This window comes from Lissotriton vulgaris, chromosome 8, assembly GCF_964263255.1.
Source record: "Lissotriton vulgaris chromosome 8, aLisVul1.2, whole genome shotgun sequence".
NCBI classification, from domain to species: domain Eukaryota; kingdom Metazoa; phylum Chordata; class Amphibia; order Caudata; family Salamandridae; genus Lissotriton; species Lissotriton vulgaris.
Window position 1 is genome coordinate 35,526,371 of NC_141696.1, and position 26,067 is coordinate 35,552,437.

The 26,067-nt window shown below is 45.5% G+C and overlaps 1 protein-coding gene across 1 annotated transcript in view; it reads right to left on the reverse strand.

Moving 5' to 3' along the window:
• Window positions 1-26,067, reverse strand: part of LOC147693327 (extracellular calcium-sensing receptor-like) — a 130,643-nt gene that overhangs the window by 36,481 nt on the left and 68,095 nt on the right. The window contains exon 3 of the mRNA XM_086935932.1: window positions 23,174-23,297. Coding sequence (XP_086792058.1) covers window positions 23,174-23,297 — 124 coding nt within the window. The remainder of the gene's footprint in view (window positions 1-23,173; window positions 23,298-26,067) is intronic.

Here is a 26,067-nt window from a genome sequence, read left to right on the forward strand (position 1 = left end):
TATTTCTTTCGGAATCAAACTACCAGACGGCAAGGATCAATCACTGGCCTAAGGGAGCCATCTACATTCTTTCCACCCACCTATGCCATGAGCCCGAGAATACTCGCATTTGAGGACATAGTCACGCAAGCAGCTGAACAGACATTAAACACCAAAAAGTTTGTTAGATTCAATCTCAGCCAAAAGGAGAAACAAGCGCTCACGGACTTGTCCTCCAACAAACAAGTCATCATCAAACCCGCCGACAAAGGCGGGGCAATTGTTGTCCAGGATTTGTCCAAGTATAAAGAGGAAATACTTAGACAACTACACGACGGAGTCAGCTACCAAGAGATACCGAATGACCCATCAAAGGAGATAGCCAATATGATCCTTTCCATCACACAAAAAGGTTTGGAATCTGGTTTCTTAAGTGACCAAGAGTTCAAATTCTTGAATCAGCAATCCCCGAGACTGGCAACCATTTATACCTTGCCCAAGGTTCACAAAAACCTTGACCTCCCCCCTGGGCGACCAATAGTATCCGGTTGCGGCTCTATACTAGAGCCGCTATGTAAATACATAGACTTCTTTCTAAAGCCGCTTGCCTTAAAAACAAGAACTTACTTACGTGACACAACCCAAGTCATCCAACTAATTGATGAGAGACCTTTCGATCCTAACACTATGTTGTTGGTCACATGTGATATTATATCACTTTACACCAGCATCCCTCAACAAGAGGCTCTAGACATAATGGAGGTTGCATTACACCACAGACCGGCTCCCTTCCAGGTTCCCACGGAATTCATCATCGACCTACTTAATATAGCCATGAAGAAAAACTTCTTCATTTTTCAAGAGAAATTTTATGTGCAATCCAAGGGCGTAGCCATGGGCGCTACATTTGCTCCCAACTTGGCTATAATCTATATGGATCACTTTGAGCAAGAACACGTTTTCTCATTGAACAATCCCTTTTCATCCATGCTGACCCTTTGGGTCAGATACATCGATGATGTTTTGTGCATATGGCAAGGAAACAGCGAGCAATTGAATGAGTACCATATTTGGTTGAATCAACGGAACACCAATATCCAGTTCACTCTTGAATCGAGCAATAAATCAATACCTTTCCTTGACATCTCCATCTATGTGGCAAATGGACAGCTTCTCACAACCCTGTACAGGAAACCGACTGAAAGAAATTCCCTATTACAATATGGTAGCCACCACCCTAGAGGCCTCAGAGACAACCTTCCGGTAGGACAATTCCTGAGAATTAGAAGAAACTGCTCCTCTCGTACTGACTACCTCAAGGAATCAGAGATCCTCAGGGATCGCCTTGTGTCGCGGGGGTATCCAGCACGCATGGTGAGACGCGCGAGAAAACGGGCCTGGTATAACCCGAGGGAGAATTTGCTGAATCCTGAGAGTCGCATAGATCCTGAGACGAATAGGATGATCTGCGTCACCACCTATACCACAAGGAGTAATGATGTCAAAAAAGTGATCAACAAAAATTGGCCATTAATAGCTCAGGAAATTGACCAACCGCAGCTTCCTCTCCACTCCTTTAAGAGATCTAGAAACATTCGAGATATAGTGGTTCACTCATACCTGGAACCGGAGAGCCCTCCAACACTCACAAGCCTATGGAACTTACCACCTGTGATAGGTCACTTTAGATGCGGGACCTGCATTGCCTGCGAAACAACAATTCAGACCAAGACCTTCACCCATGGACAACAGACTTTTAAACTAAAACATCACACTAATTGTAACACCGATGGTGTGATTTACATAATAACGTGCCCATGTAGTAAAGTATATGTGGGGCAAACTCAGCAGAAAATCAAATCTCGGATCTCTGCACATTGCAGTAGATTACGTTGCAAGGTCCCAGGTGCCCCCCTGGTAGACCATTGGCAGACCGCTGGACATACCGTGAAAGATTTGCGGTGGCTTATAATCGAGAAAGTTTCCCTAGGGAGACGAGGCGGTAACCTAGCTGAGGTACTAAATGTACGAGAATGCAAATGGATGTCTCTCCTGGACTCAATTAAAAATGGCCTAAATGAACAGGACGGCAGCTTTGCACAGCTAGCCGCCCTGAGATGAATAATTCACTCATTGCCATATATAACCCACACTGATACTTTCCTGATACCCTATGGGTGATCCGTATTCGTTTTAACTATTTGATATACGCATGTAACTCGTCTACACTATCCTGCGAGACAGGTGCACGAGTATTTTCCAAAAAGCGTAGATAGCGTATCAAAGGTAAACATGCAGTGTCGGTATAATATGCCCAAATTCATTTCAATCAATTTGATATATGCATGTGACTCGTCTACACCATCCTGTGAGACAGGTGCACGAGTATTCATCAAAAAGGGTAGACAGCATATCAAATGTTAATATGCAGTGCTTGTATAATGTGATCTCATTTCTCCTCAATAACTCTTATGTTGAAATCTTTTAAATAGAATGACCTTGGTGAGTATTCGCCTTCACTCCCTTACTAGGGCTGTGTTTGAGTCTATTCTAACTGTGTAATTTCAATTCACTCGCCCTATTGGGCTGGATGCAAGTGTACGGTTTCTGAATTGTTTCTTTAATTAATTCTTTATTTACTCCCCACTCGCCTTCACTCCCTTGCATGGGCTGTGCGCGAGTTCACTCTAACTGTGAAATTCATTTTACTTGCCTATATGGGCTGGATGCAAATATACTGTCTGTGAATTCCTTAAATAATTCTCTAATTAAAGTTAAGAGCTACAATAGGTTACATTTTTGCAAAAGGGCTGTCCTCCACTACACCCGAGTCTTTTCTCTATTACTCTCCCAACCGACGTCACACCGCAAGCCCCGCCCCCTAACTCCGCGTAGTGGTCGGCGGAGTTTTTGTGTTCCAACGCGAGAAGCATGCCTGCTTCACTTAGCGGTGGACAATATTCGGTGATAGGATTGCAGCAAGACGCTCTGCTGCCTCGCGGTCTGCGTTGAAAGTAAGTGGAGAACCCTTCGGTCCCGCTTCTCTTGGCTGTCTATAGCCTTAACTCCGTGTGACTTACGAGCGCCCATAATTATTTCAGGTTTCCCTTCACGACCAAACGGAGCCGATCGGCATCTTGCCTAAAACATCGTCATGCTCCCCAGTCCGCTAGGCACTGTACGGACTTGTTGAAGGTATGGACACACGAGACTGTGGAGTCTGCTTAGCAGACCACCGCGTTGCGGTTACATCAAAATTGCTGCAAATTTTAAAATCTTGTATATTTTGCATTTACAGTTTATTGACTATAAGACAGCGCCTAAGCCTCCTTGCAACGTTGCAGCTTAATATACTGAGGTAACCCTTTCCCACTTTTTGAACTGGCCTTATCAAATAATTGCCCTTGTGGTTACTTTGACTGATGCAAACCTCGTGTTTTATTTAGACGCTTCATTTAAGACGTGCCCAGCAGCATAATTTTCTAAAACAGGCAGCCCACACATTTGAATTTTCAAAGAGTGTGTCTTATTCTACCACAGGTAATTGCTCACAGCTCTCTTTTAATTAACTACCGTGCCCTTAAAGTATAATATGTATTCAGGGCTCTTTTGTTTACACGCCCACATGCCACCCAAAGCATGTATCACTAAAAGTACTGCGAATTGGTTCCCCATTTTGAGCGGACACCTCTATGTCCTGGCTAATGTGTCCCTGATGTATTGGAATAATTAATTTCTTAAGCGTGTTTATGGATTAATCGCATATTCAGCTTCTGGTTCCTTTGTCTAGAGGTCTCCTGACCCGGACTCCATGGCTTTCATTTCGTTTTTAATCAATGCCACCTCCCTGGTGCACAGTATTAATGACTGTTTAGGTTTTATTAATTGATACTCCATTCCCTGATACGGGTTTCCATTTTTCAGATAGGACGGCCCCTCCTCGTCCCTTCCCTTCTACTACGGTCCTGATGAAGACCCCGGCAAAGGAATAAATTGATCCTAGACACAGGGGTCGAAACGTCGACACCTCATTATCTTGGGACATCCGGCACATTTCCAGTACTCGATTGATTTGTACACGTGACCGTGGAATGCCCCACCTTTTTGTTGAATTTTGCCTTAATTGATGTAGGCCGTTTTGGTTTTTTGGAATAATTTGCAATTCCTTGTTGATTGTGTATATGTACAGTATGTGTAAATCTGTGTATTATCTTTAACCCTTTACACAACCTTTGAGCACATCCTTCCTCCCCCCCTTTTTTCCCCCTTGGGGCCCTTTTGAACTTTCGATTTCTCGTTTTCATCTATAAATGATTACAAATATTGCTGTAAATTGTTAAACCTGTTGTTGTTGAATAAATGACAACAATCCTGTCCTTTGAGTACCATCTTAGTTCTTGTTAAAAAATTTTTTATTGTTTGTGCAGAAATATTTTCCCTTCCACGGGGACCCTTCTATACATTTACTACTTTCCCTGTAGGGTGTCGTTGGTCCCTGAAAGTAAAAGGAATAGGACTGCATTTGTAATTCTGATTTAAGTGTATGAGTGAACCTCAGAATACCAGTGCTTATGTCTAGGATAGGTTTTGCGGCACAGAGACTTGCGATGAGCTCAGTGGATTCATGTGCTCTATGCTGGCACAATGTCTTCCTCTGCTTGGTAGTACCTCGAACAGTACCTTCAGGTGGGTGCAGATAATGGCCCATTATTATTATTATTATTATTATTATTATTATTATTATTATTATTATTATTATTATTATTATTATTATTATTATTATTATTACCAGACATTTATAAAGTGCAAGCGGTCCCCAAGCAGGTATCATGGTGCTATCATATAGCCTGAAAACGCAACCAACCTACCTAATATTACAACAGATAACCTAATATTCAGTACCCCACTCTCTAATTTGAGAAAATACATTACTTACTCTCCATCTAAATCCGTACAGGTTTCCATTGGCGCTCAGATTTGCTCTCAGGGAGGATGGAAGTTTATGCCACAGCCGAGCTGCCATAGTCTGAAAGGCTCTCCTGCCCAGTCTCAATTTCTAGAACTTTGGCACACATACCAAGATCGCTTATGTGGAATGTAGATGCCTCTGAGGCCTGCAGTAACCAACTTCTTTTGTAATAACACATTTACCACTTTATGGACAATACACAGGGCATTAAAACAATTCCCTCCCTGATTGGAAGCCTGTGGAGCTCTTTCAAGGTGCCTGAGGCTGAGTCATACCTTGACCTCAAGAGAAACGGTAACTGTTAGGATTAGAGCGCACAGCAGGTAAAGGATTATCACAACTTAATTGTCTAAAGTGGTGCTCAAAAATGAAATGCAAGTCGGTTACCACGACATAAAATGTGCTATGAATAGCTCAGACAAATTAAATATATTCCATCGAGCACTCAAAAAAGTCCAATAGAAATCTTTTTCAAGTTATGCAGTGGTTATTTAATCTTGGAAGTTTTCAATTCTTTTCTTCATTGAAATACAATCTTCAACATTGTCTCCAAACTGTGCAGCCAACACGTGTTTCGTCTAGTCTGATTCGACTAATGACTTCCTCAGGGCTGCAACCCAAAACAAAGTATATTCGCTATTATAACACTATATCATATTTCGATATAACACACTAGTCACTAAAACCATAGTCAATAGGGAAACATCCCAAAGCCAACCTGGTGTTTGAAAGAGGTATATAATGTAGTAAGGTTCTCACCACCAAGTGTAAGCTAGAATCCCCACAGTGGTCATAGATTACCTAGATGTAAAGCAATTTTAAAGTTGTTATTTATTAGGTGTTACCTCTCTTTATTTTATTTCATTAAAGAGAGCGTGCAGTATAACAGAGAGTGAGTGTCAAAAAAACACGGAGAATGACCATGTTAGAGGGCGTCATACCTATATGCCTCCTCGCTGAGCCAGCCGTATCCAATGCCTTCCTTATGCCACTGTATTTCAATCTATAAAGCATTATAGTATTCAAAAGTCAATATGTATATGTTTCACTTATTTAACATACGAGCGTTTTAATTCAAGGGCACAGTCTGCTGTCTTACCTTGATATCGTCAGTATTTTCTTATAAAGGGTTTTGTTTTATTTTTCGGGTGATCGTATCCGTCACCTGAAATAATATTAGGATCTGGTGTAAGGTTAATAAATAAATGATATAATGGGTTGCCTTTCCTAAATATCTATCTATATTAAACTAAACGTCCGTTCTCACCTCGTAACGGTAGATCCTCGCTTCGGATCGCGTCTCGTCGTGTCGGCGTCCTAGTATGGCCTTGACCTATTAATGGCCAGTTTGGCTACTAAGACTTGTATCCTACATAGTCTCTTAATCAGGTAGTCAGGTGCTCCTTGTAGAAGTGCATTGCAGTAGTCAATGCTGCTGTACCACTAGTTTTCTAGCTGGCTATGGTTGTAAAGCAACACTTTTCTTGAGGTTCTCAGCAGTTCAAAATATGTGGTGGTCATCCTATTAATATGAGTTTCCATGGACAGTTTCTTGACTACAAATATCACACAATTCCATTGTGCCTGAGTCGTCCCAGGATTCTCCACGCAATCCAGCTCCTAGTGTGGATGGGCCTTTAGATGGGGCACAGCACATGGATTTTGTTTCAGTACCATTAAACTTCAATGAGTTGCTCCTGAATCAGCTAGCCATCTCTTTTAGGTAAATATGTAATCCCTCTAACTGACTCTGGCTTTTGATGTCTGGAGACAGGATTAAGGGGGCATCGTCAGCATAGTTTAGGAACAAAGGGGCATATTATCAAGGGGGTTTATCTCCGCTTTCTTGGCTTTAAAAGCCAAGAAAGCGGAGATAACATTATCTCCCTATTACCTGTTAGCGACAGCTAGTAGGAGATAGCGACCATCTTGGGCCCCACTTTGCATCTCAGTGATATTTATCACTAATGAGATGCAAAGTGGGCGTGCCAAGATGTTAGTGACTGAAAACAGTCGCTAACATCGCTATCTCCTACTACCAACTTTTGGAGATATTCGCGCTAAGCGTGAATATCTCCAAAAGCTAACACCTGCCCTGAGCAGTTCTTAGCCATGTTATCCAATGGGAGGTGGATAACATGGCTAAGAGCATTAGCTCGGTAATGCATGAATATCGCTGACTTTTCAGCGATATTCATGCTTTGCGGCGATTTTTATCGCATTTGCGATAAACCTTGGTAATACCAAGGTTTATTTGCGGTAAAAATCGCTGCAGCTCAGCGGTAAATTTTTGTCTCTAACCAAGCAATAGCGATAATTATCGCTATTACTTGGTAATATGCCCCAAAATCCCATGTGATCTAATCAGTGCCAGTTGAATTAGTTCTGCCTGTGAATGTGGTATATAGAAATATCAATGCATGCAAAAAAAAGTTTGGTCCTGGCCAAGGTCTAAATTCCTTCCTTGGGCTTCATGATTGCCCTCTGTTCAGTTTGGGAATATACTGCTCACCCGATTATGGAAATGTATTTATTATGTGTAGGCATGGGAGCATGTGCAGTGAAAGAAATGCTTATGTAACATAGCAGAACATCATGCTATTAAAATCTATGTCACTTTTAAAATGACTTTGAAGGTCCCTCGCCTGCTGACGTTTGTTGCTGTGAGGGGGAAGATGAGACTTCAGCCCCCAGCTTGCCCTGTCAAGCGATTACATAATTCAAGGCGCTGCAGCACCATCAATCTACCAGAGGTGTCCCAAAGTATGGGACACACACCTGTTGTCCCGTGTTGCTGTGGGGAAAGAGAGGAGACTTCAGCCCTAGCTTGCCCTTTCCGGCAGGCGGTGACTTAATTCAGGGCGCCAGAGTGCCATAAATTTACCGGGCCACGCACGGGTAATGCCCTGGCCAAAAGTGGGCCCATCTGTGCCTGTCCGTTGCCAAAAAGAGGCTAGGCTGGGCCATCACTTTTGGCTTCACTACTTAGCATATTAACATGAAGGTACTGCTAAATGCTATCCTGCTTGCTTCCGTTTTTTAGTCCACTGGAGCCAACAAGTGGTTTGTTGCCATTTGACTGAGCGATCATGCCTTGGCCAACACAGAGCAATAGACGCTAGGTGGGGCTATCTAGCTGTTATTGTGCTCTACGGGGCAATGCCAGGTGCACCCACTAGTATCCATATTGCAAATATGTGTGACTATGGGAAAAAAGGAAGATGAATGCAGGTATATGTGGGGGAGACACTGTGACTACTTTAGGCTCTGTTTTGGTCAGGGCAGCAAGTGTTATCTCCAAGGAAATAGCCCTGACTGAAAGGAGACTTTCTCAGGAATAACTTCCCCCTGCAGAACCTGAGGGAGCAGCTGCTACCCTGCTAACAGACATGCCACTACCTGCAGCTACGCATGCTGGGGCCATGGTGACTTTATCAGATGATCACATCACACCAGTTAAACCAACATTTAAAAAGAAGACGGCTGGGCGGAAGAGAGCATCCCAGTCACACAAGAGGGTGGTCTCCCCAATTATGTGTTCCAATTTTGGCCTCAATCAAGTAATGGACGAGTTGCTTCCTAGGTTTGAAGCATTGCTTGAAACCTTGCTGTCCCTCATTTTGTTGAAGGGATAGAGGCTAAGCTCAGTTTGTCCACCCATTCTGACTCCAATAGAATGCAATGACAGCGGCTGTGGGGTCCAGTTGTCTGGCTGGGCCCTCATCTAAGGACTGTGCTAGTTTGGGCGGCCTCAAGTGATCATAGTCGCACAATTCCTGGGGCTCAGAGTGTTCTGTCAATCACTCAAGGGAGTGTTGGCAGGACTGGGTCTAACTGTGTTACCCAGGCTGTAGGTGCCCCTAGCCAAGTAGACCTCTCGGAGGTGCATATCAGCCCAGTGTGAGGAGAGTTGATACACCCACCTTGAGTAGGCCTCTCATGGCACAAGTGGGTGATATCATCTCTCTACACTTGCCCCCAGAGTCATATCCCTTGGTTGCTATTTTGACAGGAGTTCCGCCTATCAAGCATGGTATGAGAGAGTTCACAGTAGTTCTTATGCATAAGGTCAAGCACAGGTATGATGGTACCATAGTGAAAAGGTATTTCCTTCCCGACACGTTATAATGGCAGGAAGAGTGGGTTGGGTGGGCTCCAAGATGAAGAAAAACACTGAGGGGGATTGTGTCGTTGTTAATTTAAGGCATTCTAGATATACAAAAGCTGTGGTCCAGAGAAATTTCTCCCAGGATGTGCCATTTTGGGTGCCACTTGGGTGCGCGAGGTAGAGAAGAGCCAGGGGTGCGGCTGCCACCGCCGAGTTGCTGCAGAGCCTCACTCCACCTCACTTCGCGCCACTGCACCAGGAGGTGGGGGGTGGCAGGGTGCTCAGCCAGGTTGGCCAGTTGGGGTCAACTGGAGGAGGCCTAGTCCGCAGCTGCAAGTAGCAGGGTCTGCCAGCTGACATCTGCTCCCTGCCTCCTGCAACCAGCCAAGCTTCTCTGGCATTTCATGCACTACTGACCTCTTCAGCCCTCTAGCTCCAGCACCATTCCAGCACCATTCCAGCACTACCCTTGCAGTCCTTTTGCGCAGGGTTGGCAATGGGGCACGAACACTTGACTGAACAATAAAAAGGCAAACAGACCCCTCGATGTAGGTCCTTCACAATCTCAGTCATCAGCCTAACAACTCCCAAAACCGGAGCTCAAGTCCAGGGGCCTCCTACCACCCTTTCCCTACTGTCCTGCCCAGCCAGCAGTCCGCCAGCAGGCACATATGAGTTCGGGGAAAGTTAGAGTGGCTACTTCCCCGAGCCTGGGGGCACAGAAAGGGAAGAAACAGAAATCATGCCCCACTGCTCGAGCCAGGAAAACAAAGTACAGGAGTAAATCTGTTATCCCCAGGTTAGACCGGGTGGAGTATATAACAAAGCAACAGTGTCTCAACTGGAAATCATTAAGGAGGACAATTATAGAGATAGTATACGGCGCAGTGACAAAGGGGTGAGAAAACAGTGTGAGCGGCCAAAAAATAATGAAAGCAAGTAATTATGAAGGGAAACATGCAGAATGCCACTCACTCCACTCTCTTCTACCCAATGTTCATATCTAAAGGATACCAGGATACCCTGAACAGGGGTGACATCCTAAGGCTTTTGCAAGCAATTCAAACTCTTAATGATCTGAGCTCAACTGGCATTCTCTCCATAAAATTAATTCAGCCCGCAGTCCCTACAATGCCAGAGGCCACTAAAGCCACGTGGAAATCTGCAACAACCACTTGGAGGGTCCTAGCCGAACAGAGCACCTTCAAAGCCTGGGGGATATATATCATCTCATATCTAACTCCAGCGTATCCAAAGCCTTTCCTGACTTCTATTTTGATGTCAACATCTACAAAAACCCAGGGGGGCCCAAAGTCAGTGCTCAAAGGGGCGCTAGGCCAATTAGCTCTGTGGGGGGCCACTTCACAGATGGACAGTCAAAACAGCTTTTGGGCAGCACCAGCCACGGGGAGTAGATTGCCTGCCTTCAGACCAATCACTCAGGCAATAACCATCTACGCAGGAAGGCAATGATGATCAACACAAAATGGCCTTAGGGATAGAGCGGATTACAACCCTCTCCGCTTGTGGAATATAAATGGCTTGTTGACAAAAATCACAGATCAAAACTTCTTACACTATTTCCAATCGTTTGACATAATTATGCTTCGGGAAACATGGCTCACACTACCGCATTAGATCCAAGGTTACATGTGTTTTTCCTTTCCGGCCACAATGAGCAACAAATTTGGACACCACTCGGGAGGGCTGGCAACCTATATCTCCACAATAAGAGTCTCCTTAGCTGCCCTGGTCGGCTCCCCCATATCGCCCACCTTCGCAGTGAACATTGCCCTCTCTTTGTACAGAGGGCATGATGAGGTGGTCCTAGTCAACACTTATGTCAACCCGAAACGGAAAGACAAAGAATCAGAGAACTTAACCGACAAAATACTTAGCCTTATAACGGAAATAGAATCCCAACATTTCATTGTAACTGGGGATTTAAATCAACATCTTTTTGGCACATCAGGGGGCAAAGCGATCTCCTTTCTCACTTCACTCTGTAACATCCCACCACAGATCACTTTATTAATTGCAAGCAAGACCCGCAAGAAAAAAACGCCTCTTGGAAGACCTTGAACATCTAAACCTCAGGGCCCTCAACGGTAGATTCCCCGGGGAATCTCCCCCATTTATTCACACTACATCAACTCATCATGTTCACTTTTGGATTACACGTTTGCAACCCTCTCATTGTTCCCCTACATTCAAGGGTTCTGAATGGTGTACAAGTGGGATAGTGACCAACGGCCACAGGAAATCCTACTGTCAGCCACCTCAACCTTCCCCATTCAACAAGAAGAAGTATTGGTGCCTACCTATACTTCAAATTTAAGGAGGATCGAATGTGTATCAAGAACAATGAAGTCTCTTTCAAAAATAGCAATCCAGCTCTTTCAATCAACAGAAACAGGCACAATTGACCGAATAACACACTGGGAATATTTTATCGCAACATTCTTAAGCCTCTGGGGCAAAACTTCTCCGAAGGCAGACTCTTACCAGATAACCGGCCTGAGAAAGAGGATCCCTAAAGCTCAGAGGGGCCATTTAAAAATGCTTAAAAAATCAATAAACTTCACTGTAAGATGCCTGAGAAGACACCCAGGGGACTTAAGTGCCCACAAACTCTTGCAAGATTGACAGAAGCTTCTGAAGAAACTGAACTCGGAAGTCAAGAAAGAGCAAGAATACGAAATCTGGGTAAAGCTGCTCCATGATGTTAACCACAACAACAGTGCTCGTTTTTGGAAAAAGGTAAATGCTATAATCCGCCCACAACTAAAAGGAATCTCGTCTCACATCTCAGAGGAAATTTAGCATAAATTCCTATTCTGACATTTTAACATCGACACCGGGGACACCTGTCAAATGCACCCAAATGGATGGCTGCAATGTGATCACCCAGGAGCAGGCCAATAGGCGCTACTGGGGTTCAATATGCCAAATTCAATAAAATCATCAGGGCATGAGCCAGGCCATCCACCCCCATCAGCAATTAAGAAGCAAGTTGCAAAAGGAAGAGGAGAGGGTGCTCTGGGCACAAATGGAATCTGGCCTGACTTCTTGCAACCCCTATTTTTGGATATCTGGTCACAAGGCAGAAACCTCAAATCATGGAAAGGCTCAACGATCGTGCCAATCTATCAGAGCGGCGACAAGGCCCAGCCTAGCAACAACCGCCTAGTGGCCTTGATCGATAACGACACAAAGTACTTTGCGGGCAGCATCTTGGAGGATCTCACAGCTTGGGCAGACGCCAACAAATTCATCCCGGGAAATCAGAGTGGCTTCTGCAAAATGATTGGTCCAACCACAAATATTCTGGCACCCTCTCTTCTTATGGATTAAACAAAAACAGCTAACCTGCAACTACACCTATGCTTCATTGACTTTTGTGCGGCATTCGATAAGGTTGAGAGGGGGAAGCTTTGGGGGGAGTTGGAACGCTGAGGAATTCCTCCAGTCATCCTAGACATGCTGCTACTTCTACACACTGATCCTTGGGTCCAGGTGAAACTGGGTGAGGGAACGCACCTTTCTAGAAAAGTCCCTACAACCAAAGGCTCGAAGCAAGGTTGCGTGTCGGCACCTACTCTGTTTGATCTCTCCATGGCTGATCTCCCTCAAGCTCTCAACATCAGCAACGCACACGCACCCAGGCTCGGCGGTAAACCACTGACAAACCTTATGTATACTGACGACGTGGGGCTGCTTAGCCACACACTTGTTGGTCTTCAACATCTGCTTGATGAAATGTAGGCATATGCTGCAGAGAATAGTCTAAAAATGTATTTAAGGAAAACTCGGACTATGACGATAAACAGTAAAAGAAGGTGGAAGAAGAGGTGGCACCTGAGAGGTGTTCTCATTGAACCCACCACTGACTACAAATATCTAGGAGTCATCATCGATAATGAAGGGTCCTTTACGCACCAGAAAGAAGACATTCAAAGGAGAGTCCTGGTTGTGGCTATAACTTTGAAAAACCTGTCCACAAAACTGATAGGGCCCTCATTATGCCCCCTCCTGAAAGTTGCACCGGCCAAACTACTCCCCACGCAAACTCATGACAGCAAAGCAATGCGGGGGAAAGATGCTAAGCAATTGGACAGCTCCCTGATAATGGCATATAGAACCATGTTCAGCCTCCCAAAATACACTTCACCAGCTCAAATAAGGCTGGAGTTCGGCTTGGTGAAACAGTCGTTGGCCAGGCATGGCACCTATATCATCTGCTGAAATAAGATAAGGCTCTCTGCCCCAAATACTCTAAATCAGCTGTTATGGCGAGAACTCCAGCATAGGGACACTTCTCCGGGCAGACACTACCTACAAGAATCTCTGGAAACCACAAGATTCACTAAACTTGTGAACACCCAGCTACAACACATATTCTTTAAAATATTGGTCTAGAAGTCAGTAAAACAACTCTCACTGCTGGAAGACAAGGCCCTGTTCTCAGCCAGATCTCATGCCTGGATGACCCTGAACTCTTATAAAACATATGCTCCCCAAAAATACTTCAATTAGGGTTCATCTAAAGCCATCAAAATAAGGTTTTTAAAGCACTGCCCGGACATTTTGCCATGCGTGGAACCCCTTCCACCGTGTCAGAGGGCAAGCTCACCAAGTACTTGCAGTCTGTGTGATACAGACTCTGGAGACATCCTGCACCTAATATGTACATGCATGGCGCTGGAGTTAGAAGGGTTACATCTGCTTAAAATCCCGCTGAAAAAGTTAGGGATCCGCACCATGCGGCAAGTGGTGTTGGCATGTTTTGACTCAGGGGCCGCACCATTGAACTGCTGAATGGTCAAATTTCTCACAATGGCAGAACAAAAATCTTTTTTTAAACCAAAACAAGGAAAATTGACTTAACATCACAGGAGCAGATACATCATCCCAACATTAAGCAGACAATGGAGAGACCGAGATGGCAGTCAGAAGCTGCCATTAAGAGTCAATGATAACAACTTAAAAAACAGCTGCCAAGATTGTAGGAGAGTAGGGTCTGCTTCCTATGGTCACCCCCACTTTTTGCTGTGAGTTTCTGGTTTTTCGACTTTAGTGTGGCTGTGGGCCTGCTAATCAGACCCACAGCTGTTCTCTCTCTAAATTTATACCATGTACTTTAGGTACATACCTAATTGGGGATTGGGTCACCTTTGTGAGCCCCTGTATAGTGTACCCAAGCTCTACCAGGAGCTGTAGAATGTATTATGCCACCCCTGGCTGGCCATCCAAACTCACATCACAGGCTGATCACTCAGCTTGGGTAAGGTGGTGTAAATGCCCCTTACTTAGATATAGTATACCTATATCTACCCTTATATATAGACACATATATACCTATAAGTCACTCCTATGACAGGCCTTAACAATCCTGGAGGTAGAGTGCTTGATTTTATGTGAGAGGGTGCCCTAGCATGAGCTGAGCCCCTCTGCAGCTTTCGGAACCATCTCCTTATAGCTGTTCAATGATATAGCCATACCATATACTCTTAAGTGCATTATAATCCTCGCGGTTAATGCTAATTTTGGTTTGGCTTTATCGAAACATGTCATGTAAAGTGTCAAACACTTTGGAATACTACCCCCCCCCCACCACCAATTCTGGTGGTGGGGGTAGCATTCCACCCTTCTGGAGGGAGAAGACATGTATGTACTGCTTTACCCGGTTAAAGTTAAACAGAGCCTCAGCATCACAAAATGGATGCTGCTTCCACAGACACAAGTCTGACCTCCTGCTGCTGGACGAAACTCCGGCAGGAGAGGCCTGGACAATAGGTTTCCTGTACAGGGAGGTGACAGAACCTCCCCAGACAGGGTTTTGTGTATTGGGGCAGGGAGGGCTGCAGCAACAGATGCTGTTTGAGACACTGCCTGGGGCACACAGGGTGCTCCTTCCATAGCCCGGTTCAAACCAGTTGCTGGGGCACTCCAGACCCACTATGTCGTGAAACTGGACAAAGGGAAAGGGGTGTAACCACCCCCTTCCCAGGTCTCACCCGTAGGAGGGACCTAGCAGGTAATCCAGTCCCTTAGTTTAGTATAAAGATAGGAGCTGTGTCTAGAGACTTTAGATTATCCCGGACTGAAAGTCTGAAATGGAACTCTTGGACCTTCGACGTTCTATATCACCTAGAAGACTGAAGACATCTCCCTTGTGGTCAAGGACTGGCCACCCTGTGCAAACAGGCACCACCAGTAACTTGCCAGTTTTCTTTGTTGATGCTCCTCTCGGAACCCGAGACTCAACTGCTCAGGAACTGGACTGCCAGACTTTTCTGACTCTGATCCACATCCACAGCAAAGCTGAGACCCGCGGCGGACTTGAGAGACGTGGGACCGGACACCCTGGACATCCTGCATTTTGCCAACAGTGCAACGACCGAGGCATCCTTGAAGTAGTGCATTGGGGTTTGAGAAGCCCTAGACCCGAGCACCATTTGCACCGAAGCTCAGCCCTCCCCACTCCACGAGTGCCGCGTGGGGCCTGCTCTTGTATTTCAGCTTGACGTGTCTTCCCAGCTACTAGTCCATTGACTAGTAAGCCTCCTGAATCTGCACTTCTGGCTTGGTTGCTTCAGGATTGCTACTGCTTCCCTGCAAAGGAGAAGCACCCCAGACCTTCCTGGTCTGAACAGAAGCCCATCTTTGTTTCCTGCGTGGGTTGCAGTTGCCAAGGCTTGTTGGGTCCAACCGGGATACCGACACAGCAGTCACCAAGATCTTTTGTGGGACAGCTTAAATCCAGCTTCTGGTTGTCGTTGAAGCCTCCTGGTCCTTGTGGCTGAAGAGAAAAGCTTTACCTTATTTACCTGATTCGACGCGACATCGCCTGGTTCCTTCCTGGTTCCTTCCTGGTTACTGGCTAGTGACTCAGACTCTGTCCCTTCTGCTTTCAGGTTCTTCAGATCTTCGATCCACCCGTGGGCCTCTTACTTCCAATCCATTGGTTGTCCAGTGTAGCCCCAGAGATTCTCTAGGCCCTAGGCCTATTCACTATTTCTGAAGTGGTTCTTATACCACTTACTTAGTATATGGTTCGTGAGGCTCCTAGGGCAGAATTGTATTTGTGCAACTTATAGTATGCTAAATGAGTAACTTGTTACGTATCTCGAACTCTGATCTCATAAAGGGATCAGAGAGGACCTTTCTCATGCTACTCCTGCAAATTCATCGGTACCGTCACCAACTCCGCTACGACCACACCTCAGATTCCCGACACCAACCACCTACAGTGCATCCTTCTCAACACCCGATCGGTCCACAGGCACGCCATTGACCTATGGAATCTACTAGACACCATCTCTCCAGACGTCGCCTTCCTAACAGAAACATGGATGAACGCTTCCTCCGCCCCAGACATCACCATTGCCATCCCTGAAAAATATAAGATCACACGCAAGGACCGTACCGGCCACACAGGAGGAGGAATCGCTATCGTCCATAAAAAATCAATCCACATCTCAACCAGCTCTGACGTCAATCTCGCCAACTCTGAACACCTTCACTTCCAGATCCACATCGACCCCAAGACCACCCTTAGAGGCACCCTCCTCTACAGACCACCAGGACCCCGCGCAAAATTCAGTGAAGACATCACGGACTTCATCACTCCACACGCGCTCCCCTCCAAAGATTACATCCTTCTGGGAGACCTCAACTTTCACCTTGAAAAGAACAACGACCGCAACACCACCACCCTCTTGGACAACCTCGCCAACCTCGGACTTAAACAACTGGTCACTTCCCCCACCAACATCGCAGGTCACACACTCGACCCTATCTTCACCTCCAGCAATCACGTCTCCTTCAGCCACACTACGGATCTCCTCTGGACTGACCACAGCTGCGTTCACTTCACCTACAACAAGCCGAAACCCATCAACCACCCCAAACCAACTCTGCAAAGAAACTGGAACAAAATCACCATCGACCAGATCTCCTCATCGCTCCTTCTAAATACCCCAGCCCACTCTTCTAACCCAGACCAAGCCGCCACCAACTTCACCCTATGGTTATCCAACACCGCCGACATCCTAGCACCGCTGAAAAAACGTCAACGCAAACCTGGCAACAAGAAGGCCTCATGGTTCAACGATGATCTTAAGAAGTCCAAGAAACTCTGCCGCTCCCTTGAAAAGGCCTGGAAAAAAGACCCAACCACTAGCACAAAGGACGCCTTCAAAAATGCCACCCGCACACACCACCAACTAATCCGAAAGGCCAAGAAAACAGCATTCAAGGATCGACTAGACAACAACGCCCACAACAGCAAGGAACTTTTCAACATCGTCAAGGAATTTACCAATCCCTCGGCCAACTCCAATGACATCACCCCCTCTCAAGCCCTCTGCGACTCCCTGGCTTTATTCTTCCACAACAAAATCGCAGACATCCACAACAGCTTCGACAACCAACCCGGAGACCAACCCACCCAACCATATGCTGAACATTCTCCCCCCTTGAACACCCTTAACGACTGGAACCCAATCTCCACTGAGGACACCATCCGCCTGATGAACTCCATCCAATCAGGATCCCCCACAGACCCATGTCCTCACCACATCTTCAACAAAGCAGACTCCGCCATAGCACCGCACCTCCGAGACGTCATCAACTGCTCCTTCAACTCCGCCACCTTCCCGGAAAGCTGGAAACACGCTGAACTCACGCCCTTCTGAAAAAACCCACAGCGGACCCCACCGAACTCAAAAATTACCGCCCCATCTCGCTCCTTCCTTTCCCGGCCAAAGTCATCGAGAAAGCCGTCAACAACCAGCTCGCCGCCTTCCTCGAAGCCAACAAATCCCTCGACCCCTCACAGTCCGGCTTCCAAGCAAAACACAGCACTGAGACCGCCCTCATCGCAGCAACAGACGACATTCGAACTCTACTGGACAATGGAGACACAGTCGCCCTCATCCTCCTCGACCTCTCTGCAGCCTTCGACACAGTCTGCCACAGCACCCTTTTACAATGCCTCAGAAACATCGGAATACAAGGAAAAGCACTTGAATGGATCACCTCGTTCCTCACCGGAAGAACCCAGAGAGTCCGCCTTCCACCATTCAAGTCCGAGGCCACTGAAGTCATCTGTGGCGTTCCACAAGGATCCTCACTCAGTCCCACCCTCTTCAACGTATACATGAGCCCCCTTGCGGCCATCGCCCGCCAACACAACCTCAACATCATCTCCTACGCGGATGACACTCAACTGATCCTATCACTCACCAATGACCCTAGCACCGCCAAAACTAATCTACACGAAGGAATGAAAGAAGTAGCCGAATGGATGAAACACAGCCGTCTGAAACTAAACTCAGATAAAACAGAAGTCCTCATCTTAGGTACCTCCCCCTCCGCATGGGACGACTCCTGGTGGCCAGAAGCCCTTGGAAAAGCACCCATCCCGACAGACCATGCACGGAACCTGGGCGTCATCCTCGATTCCTCACTTTCAATGAACAGACAAGTCAACGCCGTCTCCTCATCCTGCTTCAACATTCTTCGCATGCTCAAAAAAACATTTCGCTGGATCCCCACCGAAACCAGAAAAACAGTCACCCATGCTCTGGTCACGAGCCGACTGGACTACGGAAACACCCTCTACGCAGGTACTACCGCTAAACTCCAGAAGAAACTCCAAGAATCCAAAACGCCTCAGCCAGGATCATATTAGACATCCCGCGTAACGAACACATCTCTGGTCACCTCAAAGACCTCCACTGGCTACCCGTCAATAAGAGGATCACTTTCCGACTGCTAACCCACGCACACAAATCACTCTACGACATCGGACCAGAATGCCTCAACTCACGACTGTCCTTCTACACCCCGTCCCGCCAACTACGTTCTTCCAGCCAAGCCCTCGCCACTGTACCTCGCATCAACAAGACCACCATGGGAGGCAGATCCTTCTCATACCTGGCAGCTAAAACATGGAACTCACTCCCCACTTACCTTCGCCTTACCCAGAACCACCTAGCATTCAGAAAGCAACTTAAAACGTGGATATTTGACAAGTAATCCTCCTCCCCTCCCTAAGCGCCTTGAGACCCTCTGGGTATGTAGTGCGCTATATAAATTCTTTGACTTGACTTAGTAATAAATACATATATATTTGATATATACCTTGTGTGGTGTTCTTTCATTTGGTATTCAAGGGATTATCAGTGGTAAAAGAACTGGCTTTACATGCTCTCTGAGGTTTTAGCCTAAGATTGCTGGTCCATGCTACCACTAGGATAGCTGATCTATAAGGTTGACTTTACAACCACCATCATAAGGGTCGTTTAGACTGGTGCAAGGTGCCCACTAGAATAGTGGACAACATATACCAGGCTTACTTCTCACAAAGATTGAAAACCCTGCTGTGCAGCTTAGCCATCAGGGCTCTCCTCCTGATATTGTCTGCACTTTTCGTAATCCTCGCTGAGGCTGAATGGCACTATTGCCTTATACAATAGCTGCACACCACTGGCCACATCAATTTATTATCACAAGAGCCACGAAGCAGTGCAGTGTACACTTTTAAGAGTACTTGTTTTTATTGTAACATTTTAATGGCATCCATCGAATGGTCTTATCAGCTTTTTTGTATATTTGTGTGTAAGCACTGCATGCCACTTTTATCATGTTTATTAATGCTTTTACGACAGTACCATAATGATTTTAACTTGTTGGCATACAACTGTGCAATGGTTTTTAGTAACTGTCTATAATAAAATAAACTAAAACCATGCACCACCAGCATGGTGGATAGTGATTTACCCAATATGCTGGTAGTAGAGTTGGCGTCCCAAAATAATCCCCCTATGGTTGGTAGTGAATTTTTATAATTCCTTTTGTAGAAGTTGAGATAATGAACACATTTTCACACAGGATTTTTTTTGTATCATTATGGGGAGACGAGGGCCTCATATTGTCAGGTTATGATCTTGGGAGATTATAATATACATCTATGTCAGCTAGACTGCACCCTTGTGAATGGCCCTTTGGATGCAAATTCCTCTGGCACCCATTTTGAGCATCCTGAAAAGGTCTTCAATTAGAGGACCTCCTTGCGGCTAATACCCTGCATTGCCTGGAACAGTCAGGTGGGTGATATTGTTCCTTTTTTATCCGGTAGGGGTTGTTCATCTACTATTAATTTTATTATGTTATCTGATGACTTGGTTCCTGCAGTTAATGCTCTGATAGCTTTTGGAACAACTTTAGCTATCATAACCCCATAACACTGGAACTGGCCTGGAAACTAGATATAAATGGGAAGGAGGGTAAGAATGTTCCCAACAGTGTTCTTAATGCAAGGGATCAAGCCCGTAAGATGAAGTGAGACAAGATAATCCTGGAGGCTTTTTTAGATAAATTGTATGTGGTAAGTGCGGGTGATATTACATTATGTCTTGATAGTAGAACACAGATTATGCTAATATAGGAAGCTTTTAATAAAGTAAGCAAGCAGGTTCCTGATTATTTGGCCTCCTGTGGCAAGATTAATGGAAACAAAGAAGAAAGTTGGTTTGATGGTAATTGTTTTAGGACCCATAGGTATTTAATGCATGCACTTAAGCAGCAACCTAGGGAAGAGAACAAGGCATGTATGAAAACTGAACAATATATGACCAAGCATAGGAAAAAAAAGATTATTTAGGGGGCAGGAGGAGGAGAATCCTTGCCAGACCAGCGTGTTAGCCAACAGCTCTAAAGTTTGGGAAATTGTAAACAGTCCTTTCTTTTCAGGTCCAGTAAATTCTAGAGTGGACTGTATTATTGCCTTTGAGAGGGGTCCAACATTTTCAAGGGATTTTTAGTGGAGAGGACATTGGTGAGCCTGACACCCTGTGGGAACAAGGGATTGAAACCTCACCTTTGATTTTCAACGTTGAAGAGGTGCATAAAGTCATCTTGACCACAGCTGAGGGGAAAACGCTCGGCCCGGATGGGGTTCCCCCCAGATCTTTATGAAGCTGACCTCTCAAAGGTTGTCCTGGAGCCCTAAACGTCCAGGTTTGATAATTTTAATTGTATTTTTTGGAGCTTCAGTATGGATTAAGGCAGGGACATTGGATCAGTATGTCAACCTACATATGATTGTGGGAGAATATACTATAGCCAAGAGGGGTTGCCTGCTCATGGCTTTTATGGATTTAACCATGGCGTTGGACCCTGTTAACAGATCTAAGCTTTGGCCCATCCTCTTGGACCTGGGTATGGATGCAGATTTGAAGACTTTAGTACAAACCTCCCATTGGAATCTTACAGCCTCCTTGAGGTGTAATGAAAATGGTAGTTTGCCTGCTTCCTGGGAGTCAAGAAAGGGGTAAGGCAGAGTTGTATTTTGGCTCCCCCGTTGTGTACCCTTTATATTAATGAGCTATTGGATGTATTGACAGCAGCTTGAAGAGATATCCCCAGGGTGGGCACTAAATCAATCCCAGTGTTGTTATATGCAGATGATACAGTGCTGCTCGCACAGACTGCTGTGGGTCCTCAATACCTTCTAAATGCTTTCATTGATTTTATGGATTATCTAGACCTATCTACCAATTTTACTAAATCTCACACCATGACAATTGGTAGTCGGAAGGATGCTGGGAGGAAGTTTTTCTGTAGGAGGGCAGAACTTACTAAAGTTTCAGCTTTCCCCTATTTGCTGGTGTTTGACGATAAAGTATCATGGACTGCTCAAAGAGTCCTTCAAAAGAATATCTTGCAGGGGCTGTAGGAGCTACCATGGATTTTGCAAAGAGAGTAGGGGGCAAACCAATAATTGCTCTACTAAAGGTTTTGAAAGGAAAATGTATTCCTATGAAAAGCTATGGGTGCATCATGTGGGAGTATAAAGATGTTAGAGAACTGCAGGTGGTTGAGAATAAATGTCTGCGTAGACTTCTCGTTGTTCCCACTAGCACCCCCTCTTCTACGATTCATGAAGAGCTTAGAGTGGGTTACATATCTGAAGTTATTGCAGTGGCACCCTTATTGCGCTGGTTGAGAACTTGGTCAAGCCCTATTCCCATCCTGAGTCAATACATACTAAAGGATTGTACCGCTCTTGAGGGGACATTGTGTAACCTGTGGGTAAGATATGACAAGGAGAAGCTGAGGATATTAGGTTGTTCGGATCTGTTTATTAACCCAAGACTATTATGCCCCGTGACCTGCAGGTCACCAAAAACATGTAGTTGGCCAGGCAGCTTGGTGAAAGGTAAGACAGGAAACTTGTTAAACCTACTGTGCGACAATATACAGTGTTGAAAACAAGTCTACGGATGGAACCCTACCTCTAATCTGTTAACAACACCCATCATCGTGTCTTAGGTGACATGCATGTTTTATCTAAATGTGCTTTTATGGTTTATATTGGTCAAATAAAGAACTATTGACTATTTGCCTTTGGGTAGGTGGTAACTCACGAAGGGGCTGATCTGACCAGTGCATGTCAGAACATGCCCAGACTTTAACATCAGTTTTTTGTTTTGCATGTATGCACAGATGTTCCATCAAGAAGCTGTTCAGGCTCAGATTAGATGGCCCATCACTGGAAGAGGTCACACACTCAGTGCATGTCTGAATATGTTAAACCTGGGTATCAATGCTTACTTTTATATGAAAGGAGGACGGACTGGCATACCTAAAGTACAGCCCACCTAACTGTCCTCTGACACTGACTTCAGCTAGGCTGCATAACCAAACTTGTCTAGTCCAGAGGCCAGTGCCATCAGAGCCCTCTGTTGTTGCCTGTTGGGCGACCTTGAAAATCTGTCTTTTCAAGGACACTTATCCCTCACATGGACAATATTTTGGAGCAGGCCCCCAAGAAATAAGGTACCAATGCACCCCATGCACCATAAACAGACTTTATGAAGATCTGTTGCATAAAACATCATATGTGCTTGAGCTCCTGAACCCCGAGAGTGCCATACTCAAACATTTTTATGGATATAAGTCATACTCCGTATATCTGTTCAGATACATGATGTGTAGAGGTTGAAAGCGCAAAGGCAAAGCAAGAAGCCATCAGACACTAGATACTTTTTCTATGGAATACAGATATTCAGCAGGCAGCAAAAACTACACTTTGTCATCAGGCCCACCTGTGCCACTGCTGATCTCTCCCTGGGAGCAGGGGACACAGTCGAAGCAGCACAGCGGCTCCCCCTCGCGCAACGCCTTTCTGTACCCGGGAGAGCAACTCTCACTGCAGACAGAGCGGGGCACCTGCGAGGGAGCAACAATGGAAATAAAATTAAAGAGAGTGCAGACAAGGAGTAAACTGAGCAATAATGCATTGTGAAGCGGTTTCACATATGGGTATAAGGCAGGACCAATCTATCAAATAAGAGATATTGGGCCAGATGTAGGTAAATAACATTTACCGATTCTAAAATACCGAATTTTACCGATTCTGTATTTTAGAGTGGGTAAATAGTATCTAGGTATTCAATCTGTAATTTTGACCGAATCTGTAAGATTCGGTAAATACCGATTTCGGTATTTACCGAATCGGTATTCCCCATTCAAGGCCCATAGGAATGAATGGGGAATACCGATTCGGTAAATACCGAATCGGTGAGGGGGGAAGACCTACAAGGGTGGCAGGGTGTCACATTGACACCTTGTTGCACCCCTGAATAGTGCATGGGTACACATGTGGCACACATACGTGCCCTAAGGGCATGTATGTCTGCCACATGGCACTATTAAAAAAGCACAAAGTTGCTTTTTTAATGGTTTTCGTTATTTATCACCAACTTGTAGTTGGTGGTAAATAACAAATCCTTACAGGTGAAAAGCACTCACTTGAGTGCTTCCTACATTTCAGATTCGGTAATTTACCGAATCAGTATTTAAGAATTCGGTAAGTTACCGATTCCTTAAATTACCGATTCGGTAAATTACCGAATCTGAAATGTAGCCACCTACATGTGGCCCATTGTTTGTTTGCTTAACACTGCCATTTACACATTTAAAATGCAGGCCTACCATAGTGTGAAACAATAAATAAAGAAGGAAACTTTACACCATAGTATAGAATGAAGACCACTCAGTGCCTGATGTACATTTGGGTGGTAATGTAAAATCCTCTCTTTTCCAGAGGGAGTGCACATTCTGGAGTAATGTATACTTGCAGTGTTTTCTCCAATGAGGATGAAGGAAGTTCAGCAGATGGATTCTGCTTTGTGGGTTCACTGCCCTTCCTCCCCTATTAAGTAGAGCCTCCGCTCCTTAATAAAAATACAGAAGCACAACCTTTGTACCCTTTCATGGTCAACGCGGATATCTTTTTTATCCATAAAGTAAATTCACAAGGAAACATTATTTCTTATTTACAAGCAACGACAAGTTGAATGGAAGCAGGGTCTATCTACCCAGCTCATGCTACTTTACAACAGGTGTGATACTTCTTCGAATGCGGCATGTTGTAACAGGTCATTACATCCACACTGTTTCATCTCTTTATTCACTAAGGCTTTCTGTTAAATCATTTGTTATGGTTTAACAATGATGGGCAAGGCTTGCTATGCCATGAGAGGGCCAGTGTCCCACTCTGAGATGGTCAATCACCAGTTTCCAAGTGGTCTCAGATTTACTTCTCGCATTCTGAAAATCATGTAATAGCATTTCCATGGCCACAAAAGACCTCAGGAGTCTTGATCAATTAGACAATATTGGTGTGATGAGCTATTACCAATCAACTGGTATTGACTACTTGGCTATGAGTAGCATATGTGAAAGGAGCACTCGAGTAGTTTTTTAAAACTTCCACCATGTTCATGGGTCTCAGTCCTAGGATGGTAGTGTCTATGTGGCAAGGCATCAGGTAGCGCAGTGTCTTTTTCTCACAATTAGTTCCCAGCATATTTTTATCCCCAGACTCAACCATCAAATATGAAGTTCAGTCCCTTCTGCATCACAGAAGTGCCAGTGCTTACCATCCTGGTCAGGAGATATTTTAACCCAGATTTCTTATTGCTTCTCTGTTAAGTTTGGTTTATCTGCTCACTCCCAGTTGTAATCTACTTAAATGAAAATATTTTCTGCGCAAATGTTAAGAATGTGTAGGTATGCATGAGAAGGGAATCCCCACCTTTTTTAATTTGCACCAGCACTCTTTTAAATAGGACCTGAGGAAAGCCAGATTAACCCTAAGGCACTGGCTGAAACATGTTGACCGATAATGGATGTAGGAGGTCGTAACTCACCACCAAACATCCTCTTGCCTTATTTTTAACCGCTGACAGCAGCCCAGTTACTAAAGTTTAATTTACTCGGGTACTGGGACCTCTGCCAAGCCGTTTTAATTGTCACTTCACCAAAACCCCAACACTGCACTCTCAGTAATATACCAGCTCTGCTGTAATCAGGCGTTGTAGCACACCTGGGACACATTAGGGGGTCGATTCCGATCCGGTAAAAAGCGCCTCGGATTTCCGTCCGAAGCTGGGGGCTCGGCTGGCGGCCCTGCGGCGGCTGGGGCGTGGGATCGGCTTCAGGCGTCAGGCAACAGGCAGCAGGTATGGAGGAGCAGGCAGGGGGCGTGGGGGCGACCAGGCCGTGGTGGGCGCAGTGGTCGCTCCTGGTCTGAGGTGTGGGTCTCCTTAAGAAGGGAGCCGGGAGGGAGGGTCCGCTGGGAGGCGGGGAGCGCGGGGACCAATCGGCAGGCGGGGGGGCGGGGGACAGTGTAACAGTCAGACGTGCCGCACCAACATCATTGATCTCGGGGTACAGTAAGCTACCATATTCCACCAGTGTAATAGTCAGACATGTGGGACATAAGTCTGCAGTCTCAGTGCAAGTGTAAGTGATGTGTAGAAAACATACCCAGCAGTGTCCAGCATCAGAGTGTATGTGTGGCTAAGAACCCCACCAGTGCCCAGCAGTGCCCAGCATAACAGTGTGTGTGTGGCTAAGACCCCACCAGTGCCCAGCATAGCAGTGTGTGTGTGGCTAAGACCCCCAGCAGTGCCAAGCAGTGCTCAGCATAACA